Raw genomic sequence first — 19,394 nt, 5'->3', positions numbered from 1 at the left:
TATATTTAATTTTCATTTTCCACGTTCCAATTGCATGAGTGTTTATTTCCATTTACATAGAATAATTTGTCCTTGACCTTACTTTCTCTTTCATAGTAAAGGAGAAGATTGAAACGGTCTCTGCAACTGCTTTAGGTTCCATTGATTTAATGATAATGTTAAGCGCTGTTAGACGGTTAAAAACAAAATGCTAAATGTGTCAGGGTGTCAGTTTGGAAGCGGGGCAGATGCACGAAAGATAGGCCTACCAAAGGCTACTGCAATGGCCTGCTCAGAGTCCAGTCCCCAATCCTAAAGAGATTGTGGCGACAGCATCCAGGCTTTGGGACTTTGAAGAATGTGCTCATGCTTTTCAATGATGGGTAGGCCTATGTTTAATTTCGAGCGGATCACACATGGAGTAGCCTAATTCGCCACTGCACAGGCGTTTTACTGCCTGCTTTAGTTTTCTTGTAGTAGCCTACCCATCTTTCAAATTTTAGAAACTGGCACCAAATATCTGGTCTTCAAACTAAGATACTAAGAAGAGACACTTAATATTAATTCAAATTAGACCCATGCGTTAACAAATACTACATGTAGCTTATATTAGATAATAATAATAATAATAGCTTAATTTCCCTCGGGATTAATAAATTATACTAAACAGGGTCGCGTGCTGTTCATCGCGCGGTTCACTCAAAGCTCCCCGCTCGTGTTTCCTCACCAAACCATTATACATTAGTGGAGTAGAGAGAATGGATCTACGATTTTATTTGTGAAAACTCTGCGTCTCTGCTCTGCACGGTGCAGTGACTTCTAGAGCTATTTTTCTTCCCATGTAGAAGCTTAGCGCTGCCGCTGAATGACAAGGGGGAGGCACTCGATGTGCTCAGGGGGGAGGAGGAAGATCTGCTCAGGGGGGAGGAGGGAGATGTGATCCAGACCTGCCCCCCGCCCTGCACACTGCAGTTGAACATACTTGCGCCCTCCTGTGTCAAAGAAGCGTTGTGGCAGCAGTGCGACTAGAACTACAGGCAGGTGCTGAAAGGGAGAACTGAATGGGATAGGCCGAAATTATTATGTCATTTATCCATATTTTCAGTCATCATCAATATCATGATACACCCTTACTGTTAAAATATATTCTTGATATTATATCAGAGATACTATTATGAATGTAACATGTATTATGTTCGCCCTGCTCCCAAACTAAAACGCAGAACCTATCAGGATAGTGGGATTTTCAGAGATGTAATGTAGTCAAAATTTAAAAGGGGAAAAATAAGCATAGCAGTTGTTTCAGAAACATTGTCCGCATGGGCTCACTCATGGATATTTACTAATTTAAACTGTATTTTAAAAATCTGTGAGTAGTTAAAGTAGCAGAGTTCAAATATTTCCCCAATCATGTGCAAGGATTTTTACAAATATATAAAATAAAATCACGCCTTTGGAGACCTATGCCTATACATGGGTTTACCGTTTGTAAACAATCCTCGGCTGCGCGACCCTCTGTGGAAACTGCTGTTTACCCGACATAAAGTGGATACCAGAAATGAACTAGAATGACTTATCTCTGTCTATAAAATCTCTAACCTGGCAGCCCAGAACCCATGCCTTGACCCGGGAGCGCCTTCCCCCAAACGCTGTAGCATCTTCTACTACTCCGGGGCAGAAGTGCTTTTCATAATAAAGCCAACGTTTGCCTGAGTGGCGCAGCTGGTGACTGAGGCACAATTACCTGTGCGCAAGAAGCCATTAGTGGTGTCGTGCCGAAAAGCGAGTCCCTGCCAGAACACGAGTGCCCTCATTGAAACCAATGGAAACCAATGACCAATTTTTCAGATATTTTTTACCCATTTTTGTAGACAATTCCGACACAATTTACGATGGAAAGCCTAATAAAGCATCTACATTCCTTCTGGAAGTATTACAAAGAGCTGGTTACAATTTCAGTATTGATTCCATAAAATAATCGAAGAATTGTCATAACAAATGTTACGGTTTCATATAGGGCTGGGTTCAAAAGATCGGATCGCGATCCAATATCGATTCATGTTCGAAAAGTGTGATATCGATTCACAACTTTGTGGATCGATCTTTTACATATGATTATAGGCACTATTTTCTCAAACACATCCTGCAACTCTCTTCCACATTCATGTAGGCTACCATGGTATTTCATGTTTTTGTGGGCATCAAAGGCTGAGATATTAAGGTTTTTATAGCCGGTTTTAGAATTCTAGGCATAAGTGGGTTGACGGAATAACCCAGCTATACAGAAGATCGATATCGAATCGGATCGGATCGGATCGTGAATCGAATTGGATTGTGACCCTCTGGATCGGAATCGAATCGATCCAGGAAATTTGGATCGATTCCCAGCCCTAGTTTCGTTCAAATAGCTCATATTAAGTGGAGGACGAGTAATGTTTCATAAGCATATGTTTAGTTCATAAATTATGTAATTCATTCTGCAAAAATTAGTATAATTTTCTGTCAAAAAATGTCATTGGTTTCAATGAGGGCACTCGTGTTCTGGCAGGGACTCGCTTTTCGGCACGACAGTGGTCTAGGTAGCAGAGTGTCTACGGAGCCATTCTCTGTGTGTGTATGTGTGTGTGTTTGTGTGTATGTGATAGCCACAGAATTTTACGCTGCGCAGCTCAGATGCTGTTCTCTCATAACAGAAACCCTAAAAGAATGTATGAAGGGTGTGTGAGTGTTAAGTGTTAACTACTGCTGCTATTTTGTAATTTTGAGTTTTTGTGGTGTTCACTATGAGGCAAAATGTAGCCTAACCGCACGAATAGACCAGGCGAGATGCGATTCAAGCGACAGAGTGCAGCAGCAAGCGATACGAGCGATTGAAGAGACTAGAATATGTCCGTACAGGCAGAAGGCAAAGCATTCAAGCATTCCCATTGGCTGTGGTCACTGACCTCTATACAGTCATCGGCTTGTCGCCGAACCGCGTCATAACAAGTTGAAAGGATTTCAACTTCAAACTGTCGCGTTCGTCGCGCAAATCGCTCTATAGTCTACTTGCCAGCCCATAGGGCCCTATAGTGAACCCGGAAATGTTTGGTACCCCAAAGTTTTTTGATGGAAATGTATAGTATAGGTCCCCAGTACATAGAAACTGCCGGATGCTACTTTGTAAATGTTGAGCATTTTTTTTTATTAGCATAATTAGCATAAATTAACATAATCGCCTTTATGGCCTTATTACAGGATCAGTTTGACCAATCTACACAATCTTGGTGTGGTTTTGGGGGTTTTGGAGGATGCTGAATTCATTCAAAATTCAGATTCAAAATGCCTCTTAATGTCAAGGGTAGACACATTTTATGCCTTTATCAGCTGATTTTGGCAACGTTTTTGGGTAATTTACATACCATAAACCTTACTTATTTCAATTATTTCTACCCATGGCCCTACTATATAAAGTAGATGAGCTACATCTATTGCCAAAGACATAGAATTAAGGTAGAGACTTGAGGTGCTGTAGTACAGCGGATGTGGAAAGTGAGTGAGGTCCTGATTCTCAGCAGTTTATTTTATGCAATCATATATGAAACATTTCATGGTTTGTGCTAACTTCAGTTAGGTATTTTAGTTTGAGGATCACTTGTTTTTTTCTCACTTTTTGGAGGGGGGGGCACTATTGCATGTGTATTTTTATTAGCATAACCACCAGAGTTGGAAATACATCTAAAACACTACTAGACTGGATATTAGTCACCCACCCTGACAGGATCATAGACTCTGCGGTGCTTCCTGACAGCTTTAGTGATCACTCAATTGTATCTTGTAAATGGAAAATCAGAACACCACGCCTACCACCTAAAATAATCAAAGTAAGGCAGATGAAGTACTTTAACAGAACTCACTTTTTAGATGATCTACGGAATATTAACTGGCATAGACTTCATCTAATTCCCTCAGTTGATGATGCCTATGAGTTTTTCCATACTGAAGTACTTTCTGTTATCAACCAACATGCACCGTGGCGATCAGTAAGGGTAAAAGGAAGGCACTTGCCCTGGATTGATGGTGAACTACTGACACTCTTTAAACTTAGAGACAAGGCATGGAAAAAACACCGTGCAACAAACAACCCCCAAGATTGGGAAGCCTACAAGCATTTAAGGAACGTCTGCACAACTAAGACACGCAATGCTAAATCTGATTATTTCAAAAACAACCTATGTAGAGATTACACCAACCCCAAGAAATTCTGGAATAACTTAAACTGTCTACTAAATAACAAACCCAACTGGAACACTCCAGCCAACATTAAAATGAACAATGATACCCTCTCTGATCCTTCTGAAATAGCAAATGCCTTTAATCAGCATTTTGCCTCCATTTGTAACACAAAGAACTGCTATTTAAACAATATCAACTGCGTTCAACATCCAGAGTCTTCCTCTTTCACCTTCTCTACTATTCACCCCATTGATGTGCAAAGAGCTATATCTGAACTGAAACCAGGGGGTAAGGACCTAGATGGCCTGGACACCAAGTTTATAAAAATCGCTTCAGATGTACTGTCTTACCCACTAACTGACCTATTTAACTTATCATTAAGTACAGGTGAGGTCCCAGTAAAATGGAAGCGTGCCAGAGTTACCCCAATTCATAAAGGTGGTGATCCATCAGATATCAATAACTATAGGCCCATTTCCATAATCAGCAGTATAGTGAAAGTCTTTGAAAAAATAATATTTAACCAACTTTACAACTACATTAATTCAGCATCTATCTTATCATATTACCAATCAGACTTTCGGCCAAAACATTCTACAACAACAGCTTTACTAAAGTTCACCAATGACATCTACTCATCCTTGGATAAAGGCATGTCCACAGGTGCAATTTTTGTTGATTTATCTAAAGCCTTTGATCTTGTAAACCACTACATTTTACTGGACAAATTACAGTCGATAGGTCTTTCTAAACAGGCACTTCTATGGTTCAACTCTTACTTACACCTTAGGCAACAGTGTGTGTCTTTCCAGGGAAGTCTTTCTCAATATACTCTCATTGAAAAAGGAGTTCCTCAGGGGTCATCGTTTGGGCCTCTTTTAGTCTCAATCTTTATTAATGACCTCCCTGCTGTCTGCCAAGATTGCTCTATACATTTATATGCCGACGATACAGTCCTTTATAATTTAATACTAATCTATCTAAGATTCAGTCTGATCTGCAAGTAGACTTCACCAGAATTCAAAAGTGGTTTCAATGCAACGACTTGCTGCTCAATAAAAATAAGTCTTTCTGCATGTTTTTCCCAACGAGATCAGCGACAAGAAGTCAATTCAAATTGGCTGTGAACTTTATTGATGGTACACCCCTGGGTGAAGTTGATGAGTATAAATATCTTGGTGTACGGCTTGATTCCCAACTGTCTTTCAAATCACACATAGATTCTGTAGTTAAAAAGCTCAACTGTAATCTTAGGATGTTGCACCAATAATTGCTTCACAATACAGATCAGAACAAGAATAATGAAACAACTTTTATTCCCAATTATAGACTATGCAGATGTAGTGTATCAGAATACCAGTGAGACTAATCTTAAGCCACTGAGCGTTGCCTACAACAATATATGTAGGTTTGTGCTTAGGTGCCCCTACAGAACACATCACTGCACTCTGTATAACTCTTTAAACATTTTTTCACCCAAAGTAAGGATGCAGTTCCATTGGTTTCTGATCATCTATAAATGTCTACACCTCAACTATCCACTTTACCTAAAACAATATTTGATACCATACCATACAAACTTTCGGTTAAGGCACACCGAACACCTTTCTCTTACTGTGCCACACATCTCCAAAGAAAGCGGCAAGCGTTGTTTTAATTACAAAGCTCCTTTTGACTGGAATACACTACCTGGGTCAATAAGATCATCCTCAACCCTGGGGCAGTTTAAGACATCTCTGTCAATGTATTTGAATGCATGCAACACATGTACATGTTTTCACTAATATTGCTGCAACTCAAATTAACTTCTCTTTTTGTTATTCCTGCAAGCTCGTAGTCTCACTGAGTCCAGGTTGGCATGCACTCCCAGTTTGCAGTGAATCTCTGTTTCCTTTTTTATGCCTTCTCGGATTCTGGATTTTTGATCTCCTGTTTTAATTTTAATTTTAATTTCATGTCTTTTATTTTATTTTTTATTTTTTTTAGTATCTATGATACTGCCTATACGCAATGCACTTGTCTTATCCATTACAAAGAACACAGTATTAAGGGGGTTGTAGGGGAGGGGAGGGGTGAGGAGGCTGTGGATTGAACGTGTGTGAATGTGAGTGAATGAATGTATAGTGCTGTAATGTATTGTCTTGTATTGTTTGAATTGTCCATATTTAAGGGGACTCTATTGAAAATGAGATGTCACATCTCGAGAGGCACTCCCCGTAAATAAAATAAATTCAAATTAAGAGGCATTTTGAATCTGACAGGCATTTAAAAATGTCACAAATGAATTCAGCATCCTCCAAAACCCCCAAAACCACACCAAGATTGTGTAGATTGGTCAAACTGATCCTGTAATAAGGCCATAAAGGCGATTATGTTAATTTATGCTAATTATGCTAATAAAAAAAATTGCTCAACATTTACAAAGTAGCATCCGGCAGTTTCTATGTACTGGGGACCTATATTATACATTTCCATCAAAAAACGTTGGGGTACCAAACATTTCCGGGTCCCCTATCCTGGCAAGTAGACTACTAGTCTCCAGAATCGCTTTTGTCGTGCGACTCAATACAAAGTCAATTACTTCCGTCGCTCGCCTCGCTCTTGTCGCGGTAGGTGTATTTCTGCGGTAATATTGCATTTGATGTCTGCTTCGGCTCTCATTTTTAACATTTTACACGGTATGCTTTGTTGATGTTCCGTACCGTCAGCGTGAGTCCAAATCGAAATTCAATTCTCAGTAGTCCTATTTCTAAACTACACAATTCCACATTTGCTGTAGCCACAGAACATGTTCTCATATCAGTGAACTTAGAAACAAATGCAAACAATTAATTAATTAGTATGAGGATCATATCATTTTGTGCCCACGGACTGCAACCAAAACATCAACCTCGTTGCACCATGCGCAAGTGGACAAGGAAGGCACGTCCGACCAAATATAATGCTGTCTGTGATGAGTATAATGCTGTTCCAATCGTCTGGACAGCCATCCAATTTAGGGCTATTCAAAAACAATCTTCACCATTTTTATTATGTTGTAGCCACGTTAAGTGACTGTTTTTCAGAGTTAAGCGCGAGGGGTATGGCGACGTTCCAGAGGGGAGAATACGCGCAAGATCAAAGCGCGTAAAAGGTGCGCACTTTTTACGCGCTTTGATCCTGCGCGAAATCTCCCCTCTGAAATATTACCACACCCCTCGCGCTTAACTCAGAAAAACAGCGCGTATGTTAAATGGGGGGATGAGTCTTCCCCGACTTCATCAGTTGTGATTTCAAAGAAACCACGGAGCATGGATTTTCAGATCAACCATGAGAAAACCTCGGCAGTCCATTGAGATCCAAAATTGAACTTTAACTTTGAATTTAGAACCACGTGCCAAAAGTCCTCGTGCAAAAGCATTTCAAAATCTAACCTCAGCTCATTTTCACAAACACAAGGCGAGTAGTGGAGGTGAGATAATGAGATGGAAACGCAATGTGTACCTTTGGCGGGAACTCAGCTGAGCGTTTTGGAGCGCAACAGGTTGATTGAAATAATAAATATGATGAAACGTTTTGTTAAAAATGGAGTTTGGCGTGTTGCCTGGACAATTCCGGAAATCAAAAACTGATTTAAAATGCTGATCATTCCCACAGTTAATTCCCACAATAACAAACACATTGTATTTGCTGACTTAAAAGTGCTTCTCCGCTTCTCTGTACAGCAACGTGACATTAATATCATTGGAAATATGTGGATCTCAGCTGTCCGTCAGCATATTACACTTAGGCTACATGCATGCTGAAGAATGAACAAGGAAATCGATCGTCATGAAAAAACGGAGACTTTATATTCTGTCGCAGACATGGGAATTAATTGGACATGGGAATTAATTGGACAATTAATTGGACTTAAACACGCAGCTGATGGGGTGTCATAGAGACCAGAATCGAAATGCCAAAGATATGCTCTGATATGTAGGCCTACCTTTTTACGTTTAGCTGTAATGTTCTGCCTTACAAAAACAGATAGGACAACCTGTAGCCTACCTCAGTAGGTGGTGGTTTTGTATGTCGGGCATCAGTTCAGAAAGTTTAATAGGCTACATGCACATATGCACGAGTTCCAATAAATCACAAAAGTGGAGGAGTTGCAATAAAAACCCTTTACTTAACGTCGTGGCTGCAGCATAGTAAAAATGGTGAAGGTTGTTTTTCAATAGGCATACTTTGGGTGGCTGTTAGGACGACTGGAACTAGTCTGTTTTTGGTTTTGGTTACCGTCCGTGGGGACAACATGATGATCCTCATACTAATTAATTAATTACCTGCTTTTGTATGTAAGTTCACCGATATGAGAACATGCTCTGGGCAGCTGGTCATATTTTGTCACAATTAATGTAGGATGTTTATGTGGAACTGTGAATGAATTTCGATTTGGACTCACGCTGACGGTAAGGAACATCAACAAAGCATACCGTGTAACATGTTCAAAATGCGAGCCAAGCGAGCATCAAATGCAATATTACATTTTACCTCATAGTGGCGCTTGACCTTACTACAGCCATTTGATGCGCGTAAAGGCAAACGCGCGTAAGTGGACGGGAGAATCTGTTTAGGATTGATTAACATGGGAAACTCCCTGATTTTGGCCTGGCCCCACTCAAAGTGCGCAACTGATGAAATCCCGCGTAAGCTCCGCTTACTCATTGACTTGAGTAAGCGCGGAGGCGCTGTTGCGCGCTTTTTTTTAAACTTAAGCGAGTGGGAGAATTCCGCCCAAAGTGTGAATTCAAGGGGTCTTTACTGCAGGGGGCGCTAAATCTACAAAGTCTACTGTAGGGGGCGCTACACTAGCCTATCACAGGGTGTTGTGGAGCACGAGTGAACATGCAAAGGCGTACACAAACACGATAGACGGTTCAAATTGGCGAGTTATCTTAATTACTTTTATGTAATGTCATGTGTGTCATGTGTAATGTATGTGATGCCATGTCGGTGGGCTTTCTGTTAACAGGCTTTGGTTACATTACAGGCAGGGCTCTAAATTAACACACGCCAACCCGCCAAACACAGGTGAAAAATCATTTTGGCTAGTAGAAATAATTAACTACCCACCAATTTGGCTAGTAGCGCCCGAGTAGGCTACAGTAAATTATGAACGTTAAACCGCTGCTATGACGAACGTAAGACAGCGATATTTCCTACATTGCCCATGGACACTAGCGTCACGACGTAGCCTCCCACCGTGGACAGCCCCTAAAACAAGGATCGTTCATTTCGGCCAATCAGATGATAAAAGCGACAGATCCCATTGACGCGACAGGTCCGGTGCTGACAGCGGCAACTCAATGCTGTGCGCGCCAGGACTACGCTCACACTATTCTGACAGGCAGCTCTCTCTCGTCGCTTTCGCTACAACCTTTTTAACATGACTGCTATTATAGCATGAACCTTGCTGTAACAGGCTGCCTTTTTGAAGCTGTAACAGTAGGCCTAATATGCCTAGTAGTGACGTTAAAAAAGGAGTGATTGTGGAACGAAATTGCGACAAGGGCAGAGGAGAAGAGCTGACTGTCAGAGTCGTGTGAGCGTAGAGCTGTCAGTTGTCTTCTGAAATGTTCCGAGTCCTGGCGCAACTAAGTTGGAAAGCCCACACCATCGGGAAAAAAAACAAACAAAAACAACCACGACGCTATGGGAGTAACAAAGTAAACAAAGATTCCCATGATATTATTGACTTTTAGTTAAACATAGGCTTCTTGTCATTTTGTTGCGCATGGTAGAGAAGAGCTCATCCTCTCTCCTCTCCTTTTCCTCTCATCTCTTCTCCTTCCTTGGGGTGTGCGTATGTAAGGTTTTGTAGCCTAGTGTTTGGCTGTGTGTTTGGTTAGGGCAAGGCTACTGTAGGCTATGTTAAAGGTCTGTTATGTGAGTGGCTTGTGTGATGTGATTCACTGTTTTCAGAGGAATGGAATGAAAACGAATGAAATTGATTAGGCCTAAGTAATGAAAGTAAAAAAATAAAGCAGAAGTTAAGAAATAATGAAAATATATAATATGCTTATTATGTAGGCATGTGGTATGTAGGCCTATAGTGTATCTGTGTTGTGGAAATAGTTGAACAAAATGACCATATTTTTTTTTAAATAACTAGCCTAACGCATAGTTTATTTTGGTGAGATTAAAAAAAATGGCTAGTTGAACTTCTATTTGGCTGGTAAGAAAAAAAGTCCACTAGCCAAATTGGCTGGTGGTGGGAAAAGTTAATTTAGAGCCCTGATTACAGGAAATGTGAATTGAACAGAATTGACAAATGTCAAGGCAAGACTACTGAGAGTATGCTTATGCAATATAAAATTGATATATTGCTTTTATTTTAACAGGTCTTAACACTGGTGCCAATAATTATGGCAGGCACTATAACCAAATATATTTGACATTTTGCATCATCTTCTTCCCTGCTTCTTAAATTTATTGAAAAAATAAGGGAAAAAAGAAAGTATGATGTGTACAGCTTCATCGATTGTACATGTCTAACAATAAACTCTAATCATTTAGTATTTTCCTTGTTTATATCAGCTTCAGACATGAGCGCAGTTTAAGAACTGCGGAATTCAAGTGGGGAAAATTTCTTGTAGCCACTTTGCCTCAGGATGAAGAAAACAATGATGAGAAGTCCGAAGAAGATAGCAATAAATATTCCGGTGAAAACGCCAGGTGGCAGAATTCTCTTTGGGAATGCTCCATAGACGTATACACTAAATCTGGTCTGGAGGGAACAGTAACTGTTTATAAAAACAAAAACAAAAAAAAGGCATGACATGACTGATCAAATAATAAATGTAATAATTGCCCCTGACAAAAAAACCTACAAATAAATAAATACAATTGAACATACCTGTAGGCTGGATCCAGTACAGTGGCTTCAAAAATGTACATGCCATTGTAGTTGGAGAACCCAATCCTGTTTTTTGATTCCTGGTTAAGGACCTGATACGGAGCATCCGGATTGGTCAAAGGTGGGCCGTTAAGGTCTTTGCAGCTTTTGTAATTCTAGAAAGAAGACATTACTAGTGAATGCAAATCTAAACACATACATGTACAGTATGATACAGAGGCAGACTTCCCATTAGAACCTAACAAACCTAAGCATTTACCAAGGGCCCGACCAAATCAGTCGAAGTAAACAAAGTCTTAATTGTTCATTTATAGTGTGTTAAGTACTCGAAGATACAGTAATATGACACAAAACTATTATTGCACCAAACACAGAATTTTATGCCTATATAATCACTTTAGAGTGCCCCATTTTCATATTTTGCCTAGGGCCCCAAAATGGCTATATCCACCCCTGAGAATATATGGCATATTTTCAGTCAATTACCTTTCTGTTCCACACATTGCCTGACATAAGCATGGAAATCCAGTCTTGAGGCTGAGACACACACTTTGCCTTCTTTGCGGTCTGCAAGTACTGGTAATTGTGCATCCCATGAATTTCTCTCAACACAAAATCTGCCTTCACATATTCCACAAACGTGTCGTCCTCCCAACTGAAATGGCAGAGAAAGAAAAAAAAGCTTCACACTGCTTTTTTAGCTACAACATGTATTCTGTTCGCCATCAAACCAAACCAATATTTCGGCGCAGTCAGGCAGAAACTTTGTATCTCCACTTTTCATTGGTTTTTTTTACTAATTAATTTATAAATCCATTTCTAAATAAATAATCATTTCAGCATTGAAGTTGGTTATTAAATAATTTATCATACACATACAGTGTTTTTGGGCACCCTTTGGAAAATCATAACATGGGTTAATCTCTTGTTGAGCTTTGGAAGCAGCAACTTCATTTCAATATGTTGAACCACAGGGAAAAATAAATATTCCAGGTGTAAAATCATTCAATAGGTGTAACAGAAACAATTTTACGTGGATTTAAACAACAATATGATTGTGCATAAATATGGGCGCCCCAAAGAAGGTATACCATTAATATGAAGTAGAGCTCACCTTTACTTATCTAATGTCATGTAATGTAGTTGCCAATTATTCTATCCAAAACACCTCTAATTCAGCCAGATTACTTACCTGTCTCCTAAAGACAGTCTGATTAAAATAAATTCATACATTTTCAATGATGGTAAGATTTCAAGATTGGTATGGTGATTTCAAAACATTCCACTTGTTCTTTTGCACAAACTCCATGTTGAATTTTAATAAGTAGTTTACAGTGCAATCACTGTCCAACTGGAAACTCCAAACTCTGCTCAGCTTTAACTTTGTGACTTGCACGTTAACATTCTTTTGAAAAATCTGCTGATATTTGGAAAAAAATAGCGAGGCCCTCAACTTAAATACGTTTTGTAGTACTCTAACCATGCATTGCAGGGGGAGTAATTTTAAGTTGGATAATGGTTTAGTGGGGTGGATCCTGAACTTTTTAACTAACAGAACCCAGCAGGTGAGGGTAAATGAGGTACTTTCTGACAAAGTGACATCCTCCACAGGATTTAATGACTGTCAAAGCCAACATGCAAACCGACACATATTGAAATTTGCAGATGACTGCATCAACCTCGGCCTTCTCCATGGGAACGAAACATATCATGGTCCCATCTTAGATGATTTTATTGCCTGGAGTGACAGTTTTCACTTGCATCTGAGCGTCTCTAAAACCAAAGACATGATAATTGACTTCAGGCGTAACCCCCTCCCTGCTCTGACGACTACTATCAAGGGGCAGGCTGTGCATGTGGTAGATTCCTATAAGTTTTGTAGAAGAAGATACCGCACACTCTTGTCCATCATGCTGCAATTTCTTAACAAAACGACGTTTCGGCCCGTATGGCCTTACTCAACGTGCGTTGCTGACTGGGGCCACGTGACGAGACAGGTCAGGATGAACCAAAAAAACAAGTACTTGTCTTGAAATGGCCATACCAATCCTTGAGATCTTACCATCATTGAAAATGCATGAATTTATTTGAATTAGATTTTCTGGATAGAATAATTGGCAACTATTCAGTAGTACCAGACTGTTGGGTCTTGTCTGTTTATGTAGCAAGGATCCACAGGTCATTAGATCAGCAAAGGTGAGCTCTGCTTGATATTAATTAGGGCTGGGTATCGCAGCCATGTTCCTGTATCGATTCGATTTCGATTCTTAGGGCTTTGAATCGATTAATCACGATTAAATTAGATTTGATTCAATTCATTCCGAATCGATTCAATCCGTTCCCTTCTTGGTGCCAGGATTTCCCCCAAAAGATGCTGTTGCCTATTCTTATATAAAAATGTCAAAGGGCTGTGACTTGACAGTGTTAACAGATTGCTAATTTGTAATAAGTAGGCCTAGGCCTAATTGACTAATACCTGGGTATTTTCCAAAGACCTAAATTAAACAAAAAGAACAAAAAGAAAAAGAACCAAAAAAATCGATTTTGTGCCCTGTGAATCGATTATGTGAATTTCGATTCGATTCGATCGATTATCGATTAACTCGATTATTTTACCTAGCTCTAATATTAATGGTATATCTTCATTGGGGTGCCCGTATTTGTGCACAAGTCTATTTTTGTTTACATCTACACAACATTTCTGTTACACCAATTAAAGTGATTTTACAACTGAAATGTTTGTCTTTCCTACAGTTTAATACATGTTGAAATGAAGTTGCTGCTTCAAAAGCTCTACCAGATAAAAACTGATCTAATGATTTTCCAAAAGGGTGTCCAAACTTACTCATATCACTGTATACCCATGGAGACTGACCAGTAATACTTATTAATATTTTATAATGAATAAAGAGCAAATATAAAACAATAGTAAAAGAATAGTGGAGAGACAAGGTTTCTGCTGGACAACGACGGTATGCACATTCTAACTGAGATTCAACAGACTTGCGAAAGAATATAAACTATGAACTAAACTATTTTAGTGTTCTCTTGAGTTTTTGAACACTGTGTATTTATGTATTTGATTGGCTACACCAGATCTTACTTACAGTTCAAATCTTGGCATCCATGGCATATCATGATACACCAGCAAAGGGCAAAGTAATTCAAAATAATCGTACTGAATTGTCAGATCACTGGTGGCTGCATTAGGTCTGGCCAAGAATTCTGGGTCATACACTTCCCTACAAACCATGAACACACACAAATAGCAACTTAATGTCAACATTTTAATGGCCAGACATTAGATGGATTACGCTATATTTAAACAAATCTGAAAACCTACTTTGAGATGTTGTAAGTGAAGTTACGTAGCTGGGCTTGACTCAAAATCCCCTGTGTGCATGTGGTCATATCCCTACAGTTCACGGAAGACACACAATTTACTACAGAATAGATCTCACTACTAATACCAGATATTTGAAGTTGAATTTACTAACCTTTTTACTTCCATCAAATATTTTTAACACCAAAGCAAAGAAGAATCACATAATGCAATACCTTTCCAAAGTGCAATAACACGTTTCCTGACAACCAGACAATTATCACATAACCTCAAGTTAAGCAAGCTACACCATTTCCCATCACTCAGGTAAAATATATTTACCCAAGTCTTGCATGTTTGGCTTTTTTGAAGAGACAGGCATCAGACAGAATGAATGCAGAATGCAGAAGGAGGGTTTGAAAAATTCACTACCTCATAATTTTCCCGCTCAATGTTTACTCAACAGATTGTGGTACTTTTGGACTGTAATGATTCAAATACGATTTTGCACCATTTGTTCAGGATCCAAGACGGCCACCAAAAAGCCTACATGGCCACCAGGAGGTAAACCTAAAATTGGTCCTTTGTTGTGAGTTGTGTGTGTGCAAAAATATTTTAGCAAAGAAAGCTCCCGCACACTGTTCACATTTGCATGATTTAAACCAGGGGTGGGGAACCTTTTTCATTCGAAGGGCCACTTCAAATTCATCCGAGGGCCGTAAAAGTCCTCCGAGGGCCGTACTATGAACACAAACCAGGATTTTCCCCTTCACTTTAGGCCTAATACCACCTTCTCTGGGACCCCTGAATATAACTGAATTGTATTGCAAATGCATTTTCTAAGATTCATTTACAAAATATGTCATATTTCATGTGAAGCTGAATAACATTAAAATTATATCGGGGGCCAGATAAAACGGCCCTCGAGACATAGGTTCCCCACCCCTGGTTTAAACCATGGAGGTAGTATAAGAACTGGAGAGAGTGAATAAGTCCCGCCTCCAGTCATTTCAATGGGAAATGCTAGGCTAGTGAATTCGGCCAAAATTGAAAGACATTTTTCAGCTTCAAAGATGGAGTCGTTTCCGCCGCCAGTTTACTCAGCCAATTATGTGCCACGTTAATGACTGACTTACGATTGACCAGAAAGATATATGGAAGACGGGCATTGGATGCGTGGAGGTGCCCAACCACACACCTGTATAGGTATGTGTGCCCAACACTAAACTCCCGCACCCACCAATCGCATCCACCCTCTTTGAGTGACGTCGGAAATGAGCAAATTTGAGAATTGCGACAAGGAAGTGCCTTGCTAATCGGCAAAGCTAGTCAGCCAAATCCTGACCCCCTGGTTTAAACCATGCAAATGTGAACAGTGTGCGGGAGCTTTCTTTGCTTTGATGTTGGTGACCCAGGGGTTCCTCTCCTACGCACCAGACCAGAACAGTAACTGGATTCTGAGATAGGGTTGTCCCAATCCGATCCAAATATTCAAATTCGAAACCCATCATCTTTCGGCAGTAGGACCCCAAATGAAGTAAATGAAACAAACAAACCAAAAAAACAATTTTAGCACAAAAATCCTTCGGGAGCTATTTTTCTGACAATTCATACTACACTTGTGCCTCGATTCACGTCAAATACGTGAGGCACACGTTATGGTCTCTTACCCAGTTTCGCACAAAAGCTCCTGTCTCCCGCCCTATCCTGTGGTACTCATTAATTAGCCCCTGTGTGTTTAAGTCCTGTGTTTCTCTTGTCCTGTGCTACAGTATGTCATTCATCTGACTTGTTGTACCCTGTCTGCCTGAGCTATGAATCCCTTGTTTGTAGTATCTTAGTTTTCTGTTAGTTGTGCTCATAAAAAAATTCACCTTGAAACCCGGATGTGCTTCTCAGGTGGGCACGCAACCACGATGTGAGCTTTCTTTGGAGAAGAATGTTAAAGAAACACATTGAAGATCGAAAGAGCTAAAATATTACTGTCAGCATTTCAGATGTGCATTGTGAAAAGTTTTTTTTAAATACTCTTCTTACCTGGGGATTCAGCTTACTACAAGCCACACCTCTTTCCATCAAGTCCACATTCACCAATGCTATGTACAGGTCTTGACTGAAATGACATGGCATTGGAGACATTGGCCTTTGTAGAGTCAAGTTTTCAGTGAGGGTATCTTCACATGCATTAAATAAAATGAACACATACATACATACAAGTGTTTCAACGGGTGATGCCACCTTGAAATGTCCATGTTGTCATATCTTGGACAAAAAGCTAATACACAACTATTTCATGACGTGAACGTACTATGTCATGCAATCAACACAGTTTTTAATTCGAACAACAAAAACAATAGTTCAGGAAAATGTTTCTTAACATTTAAACACGCAGTTACATACTAATGAATACTAATAGTTACCGAAATGCAGTTTTAGCAGCAGAAAAGCTATTCGGCTTGTGTTGATAATAAAAAACTTCTGGACTATTTACAGATTCCCAAATGCTTCATTTTGTGAGTACAGACCATATTTGTACAACTGTAGAAGTTTGGTGTCGTGACATGTGATTTGTGTGGGGTAAGTTTGGAGATAGTGGCCCTCATTTATCAAACTAGCGCATTTGATGGCTTTCGGTGCTGTTTTCTGCCGAGATTGTGCGTGTGGTAGCCTAGGTGATCATCTCGAGGGAAAAATATCAGCGTTTGAACGAGAAGTTGTGTTGTGTAGGCTTGTGAATGGCTCCAGCAATAGCACGTCAAATGGGATGCTTCAGTCGTCTCCTTGTTTGCGCTTCAGATGCTCGATCCCCCTGTTCCCCAGCTGAGCTGACATTATATTTAAATTCACTTGCACTGTTCACTTGTTCGCAGCACGGTTTGGGGAAATTAAATTGTTGCTTTGTAATCGTTGTTTCCCACTACCGGTTTGTTATGTAGGCTATGATAGTGACGATGTGTGACTGAGAGAGAGGTGCGCGTGCTGTGGAATCGTGAGCGCATTGAAGAGTTGGTGCCGAAAGCTGTATTGCCGTGGAGTGACGGACAGTCTCCGTGTGCACAGCCAACGTGTCTGTCTGATCTTATTGAATTTAACAGAGTTGGTGGGGGCGTTAAGTTGTTCATGCACGGTCTTGTACAGGTCATGCAAGTGAGGTATGTTATTAAAATGTCCGGAAGATGAAAACTCGGCCAGTCACTTTGTCCGGCAGATTTTTTTCCTAACGGAAACCCTGATATATATATATATATATATATATATATATATATATATATATATATATATATATATATATAAATAAAATATGATGATAAAAAAAATTGTAAACGAGGTCAAGAAAAGGGTCCTACGTGAAACTGGCCAACAAACAGTGCCCAAACCATTTGTTGGGGAAGGAGAGTTTTACAGTGCGCTGTCCTTCTCGCACTCATGTGCGCACTACTTCTCTTCGAGGGGATAGCCCTTGCCACCTAAATGGACAACTATAAAGTGTTATCGGACACACACGTGTCAGGTGTGTATTCGGATAGTCGTGCGAAATGGCGAAACTCAACCGGGAGATTATTACTGTATTGATTGATGCGCCTGAACTCCCAGCCGTTAAAAATAACTAAGGGACGTCGGTCCATTGATTCCACGACTGAAGGCACATTCCAATACGCGGCTGTATATTGCACAATTATTCACACATCACGTCAAATCACAAATTAGAAGTCTCTTGCAGTTGTTGACCTATGCCAAATTAACACAGCGCTCCCAGGAAGGGTGCACCAATTCAAACTGGTAGAAGTTGGCTTATAGCCAAAATATACAATGTAAAAACATTTTGTAATTATGTAGGCCACATATTTATTATAAGGAGTTGTTGTGCTACAACTGCTGCTCAAGTTGGTGATCATAGTCATCTCAAGTCAAACTTGAAAACGGCGTACAGCGTCTGAGAGCAGTCGTAGGATTTAATCTTTCCTGCGCTTACGATGAGATTTGATAAATGCCAACTGGTCGTAGAAAAAGAACGTACGCACGACGTAGGCCTACGTACAATTCTCGTCGTACGCTGCTTTGATAAATGAGGGCCAGTGTCCAGGATCCATGTGCGCTTGTGACAAGCTATCTGGAATAAACATTGAATAACTCGGCAACTCTGTTCATGCAAGCCTAAGCCAGAAAAACACTTCTGGTGTGCTACTGGATGGGTGACACGGTTCAAATGGCATTAGGGTGAATCTTCTCCGAACCATCACTTTAAGATGACTGAAATGCACTCAGTCATACATAATACTTGTGAAAATGTTGAATTTGGTGATCTTATGGGTCCTTCATACATATGGAGAGTTCTTATTCTTTAACCTCTATCATCCAAACATCCTCTTATTTTGGAAGTTAGAGGATGGAGATACTGCTACCTTGGACACCTTGTTGCACTGCCAGCATTAGCAGCAGTCTGTTCTCGCCATTGTGTTAGTGTGGAAAATGCTTATTTAATGCGAGCCAAGTATGAATCTTCACAAATTGTCTACAGTGACTACTTACATGAATCCTGTCTCTGCCAACTTCTGATTAATCAATATTTCCTGTAACAAAAAAGCATGCTGAAATAAACTGAATTAGACTATAAACAGTCAAGATCTTGTTAGATGATGGGTATTAACACACCTAAACATGCATAACATTTTCCCATGGCTTACCATTTTAAATTTTTTATTGCCCACTGTTGTGATCCCATCCACAACTAGTTCCACCTTTGCATTTAAAGCCTCGCCATTTGTCAAAGTCACCTTGCCATGCAAAAAAAATCTAATTAACATGTGCAGTGTGGTAGGTAAAGCTTGGTTTAAACATCCATTGTGATTTCAGTGTTTGTGTTGATTCAAGGAAATACTATACCACAGGAAAGAACGGACACTGAGGAATTGGGATGTAGACAACAGTTAGACGGACAGACCCTCCAATGTCCATGTAATAAAACTTTCCATTAAAATCACCAAAAAATTGCACAAC

General features: G+C 39.9%; 1 protein-coding gene across 1 annotated transcript in view; it reads right to left on the bottom strand.

Annotated features, from left to right (window-relative positions):
* Positions 1–10,513: 10,513 nt before the first annotated feature.
* The window catches only part of LOC134468900 (cation channel sperm-associated auxiliary subunit delta-like), a 45,892-nt gene continuing 37,011 nt past the window's right edge, over positions 10,514–19,394 (bottom strand). The window contains exons 14-23 of the mRNA XM_063222829.1: positions 19,281–19,394; positions 19,082–19,171; positions 18,927–18,967; positions 16,434–16,509; positions 16,271–16,323; positions 14,418–14,489; positions 14,182–14,316; positions 11,561–11,729; positions 11,075–11,229; positions 10,514–10,961 (exon numbers count right to left, since the gene is read on the bottom strand). Of these exons, the coding sequence (XP_063078899.1) occupies positions 10,775–10,961; positions 11,075–11,229; positions 11,561–11,729; positions 14,182–14,316; positions 14,418–14,489; positions 16,271–16,323; positions 16,434–16,509; positions 18,927–18,967; positions 19,082–19,171; positions 19,281–19,394 (1,092 nt within the window). The 3' untranslated portion in view covers positions 10,514–10,774. The remainder of the gene's footprint in view (positions 10,962–11,074; positions 11,230–11,560; positions 11,730–14,181; positions 14,317–14,417; positions 14,490–16,270; positions 16,324–16,433; positions 16,510–18,926; positions 18,968–19,081; positions 19,172–19,280) is intronic.

This window comes from Engraulis encrasicolus, chromosome 18 (genome assembly GCF_034702125.1).
Source record: "Engraulis encrasicolus isolate BLACKSEA-1 chromosome 18, IST_EnEncr_1.0, whole genome shotgun sequence".
In the NCBI taxonomy this organism is placed as follows: domain Eukaryota; kingdom Metazoa; phylum Chordata; class Actinopteri; order Clupeiformes; family Engraulidae; genus Engraulis; species Engraulis encrasicolus.
The sequence above is the reverse complement of the archived record's forward strand: the minus strand, read 5'-3'. Positions and strand labels throughout refer to the sequence as shown.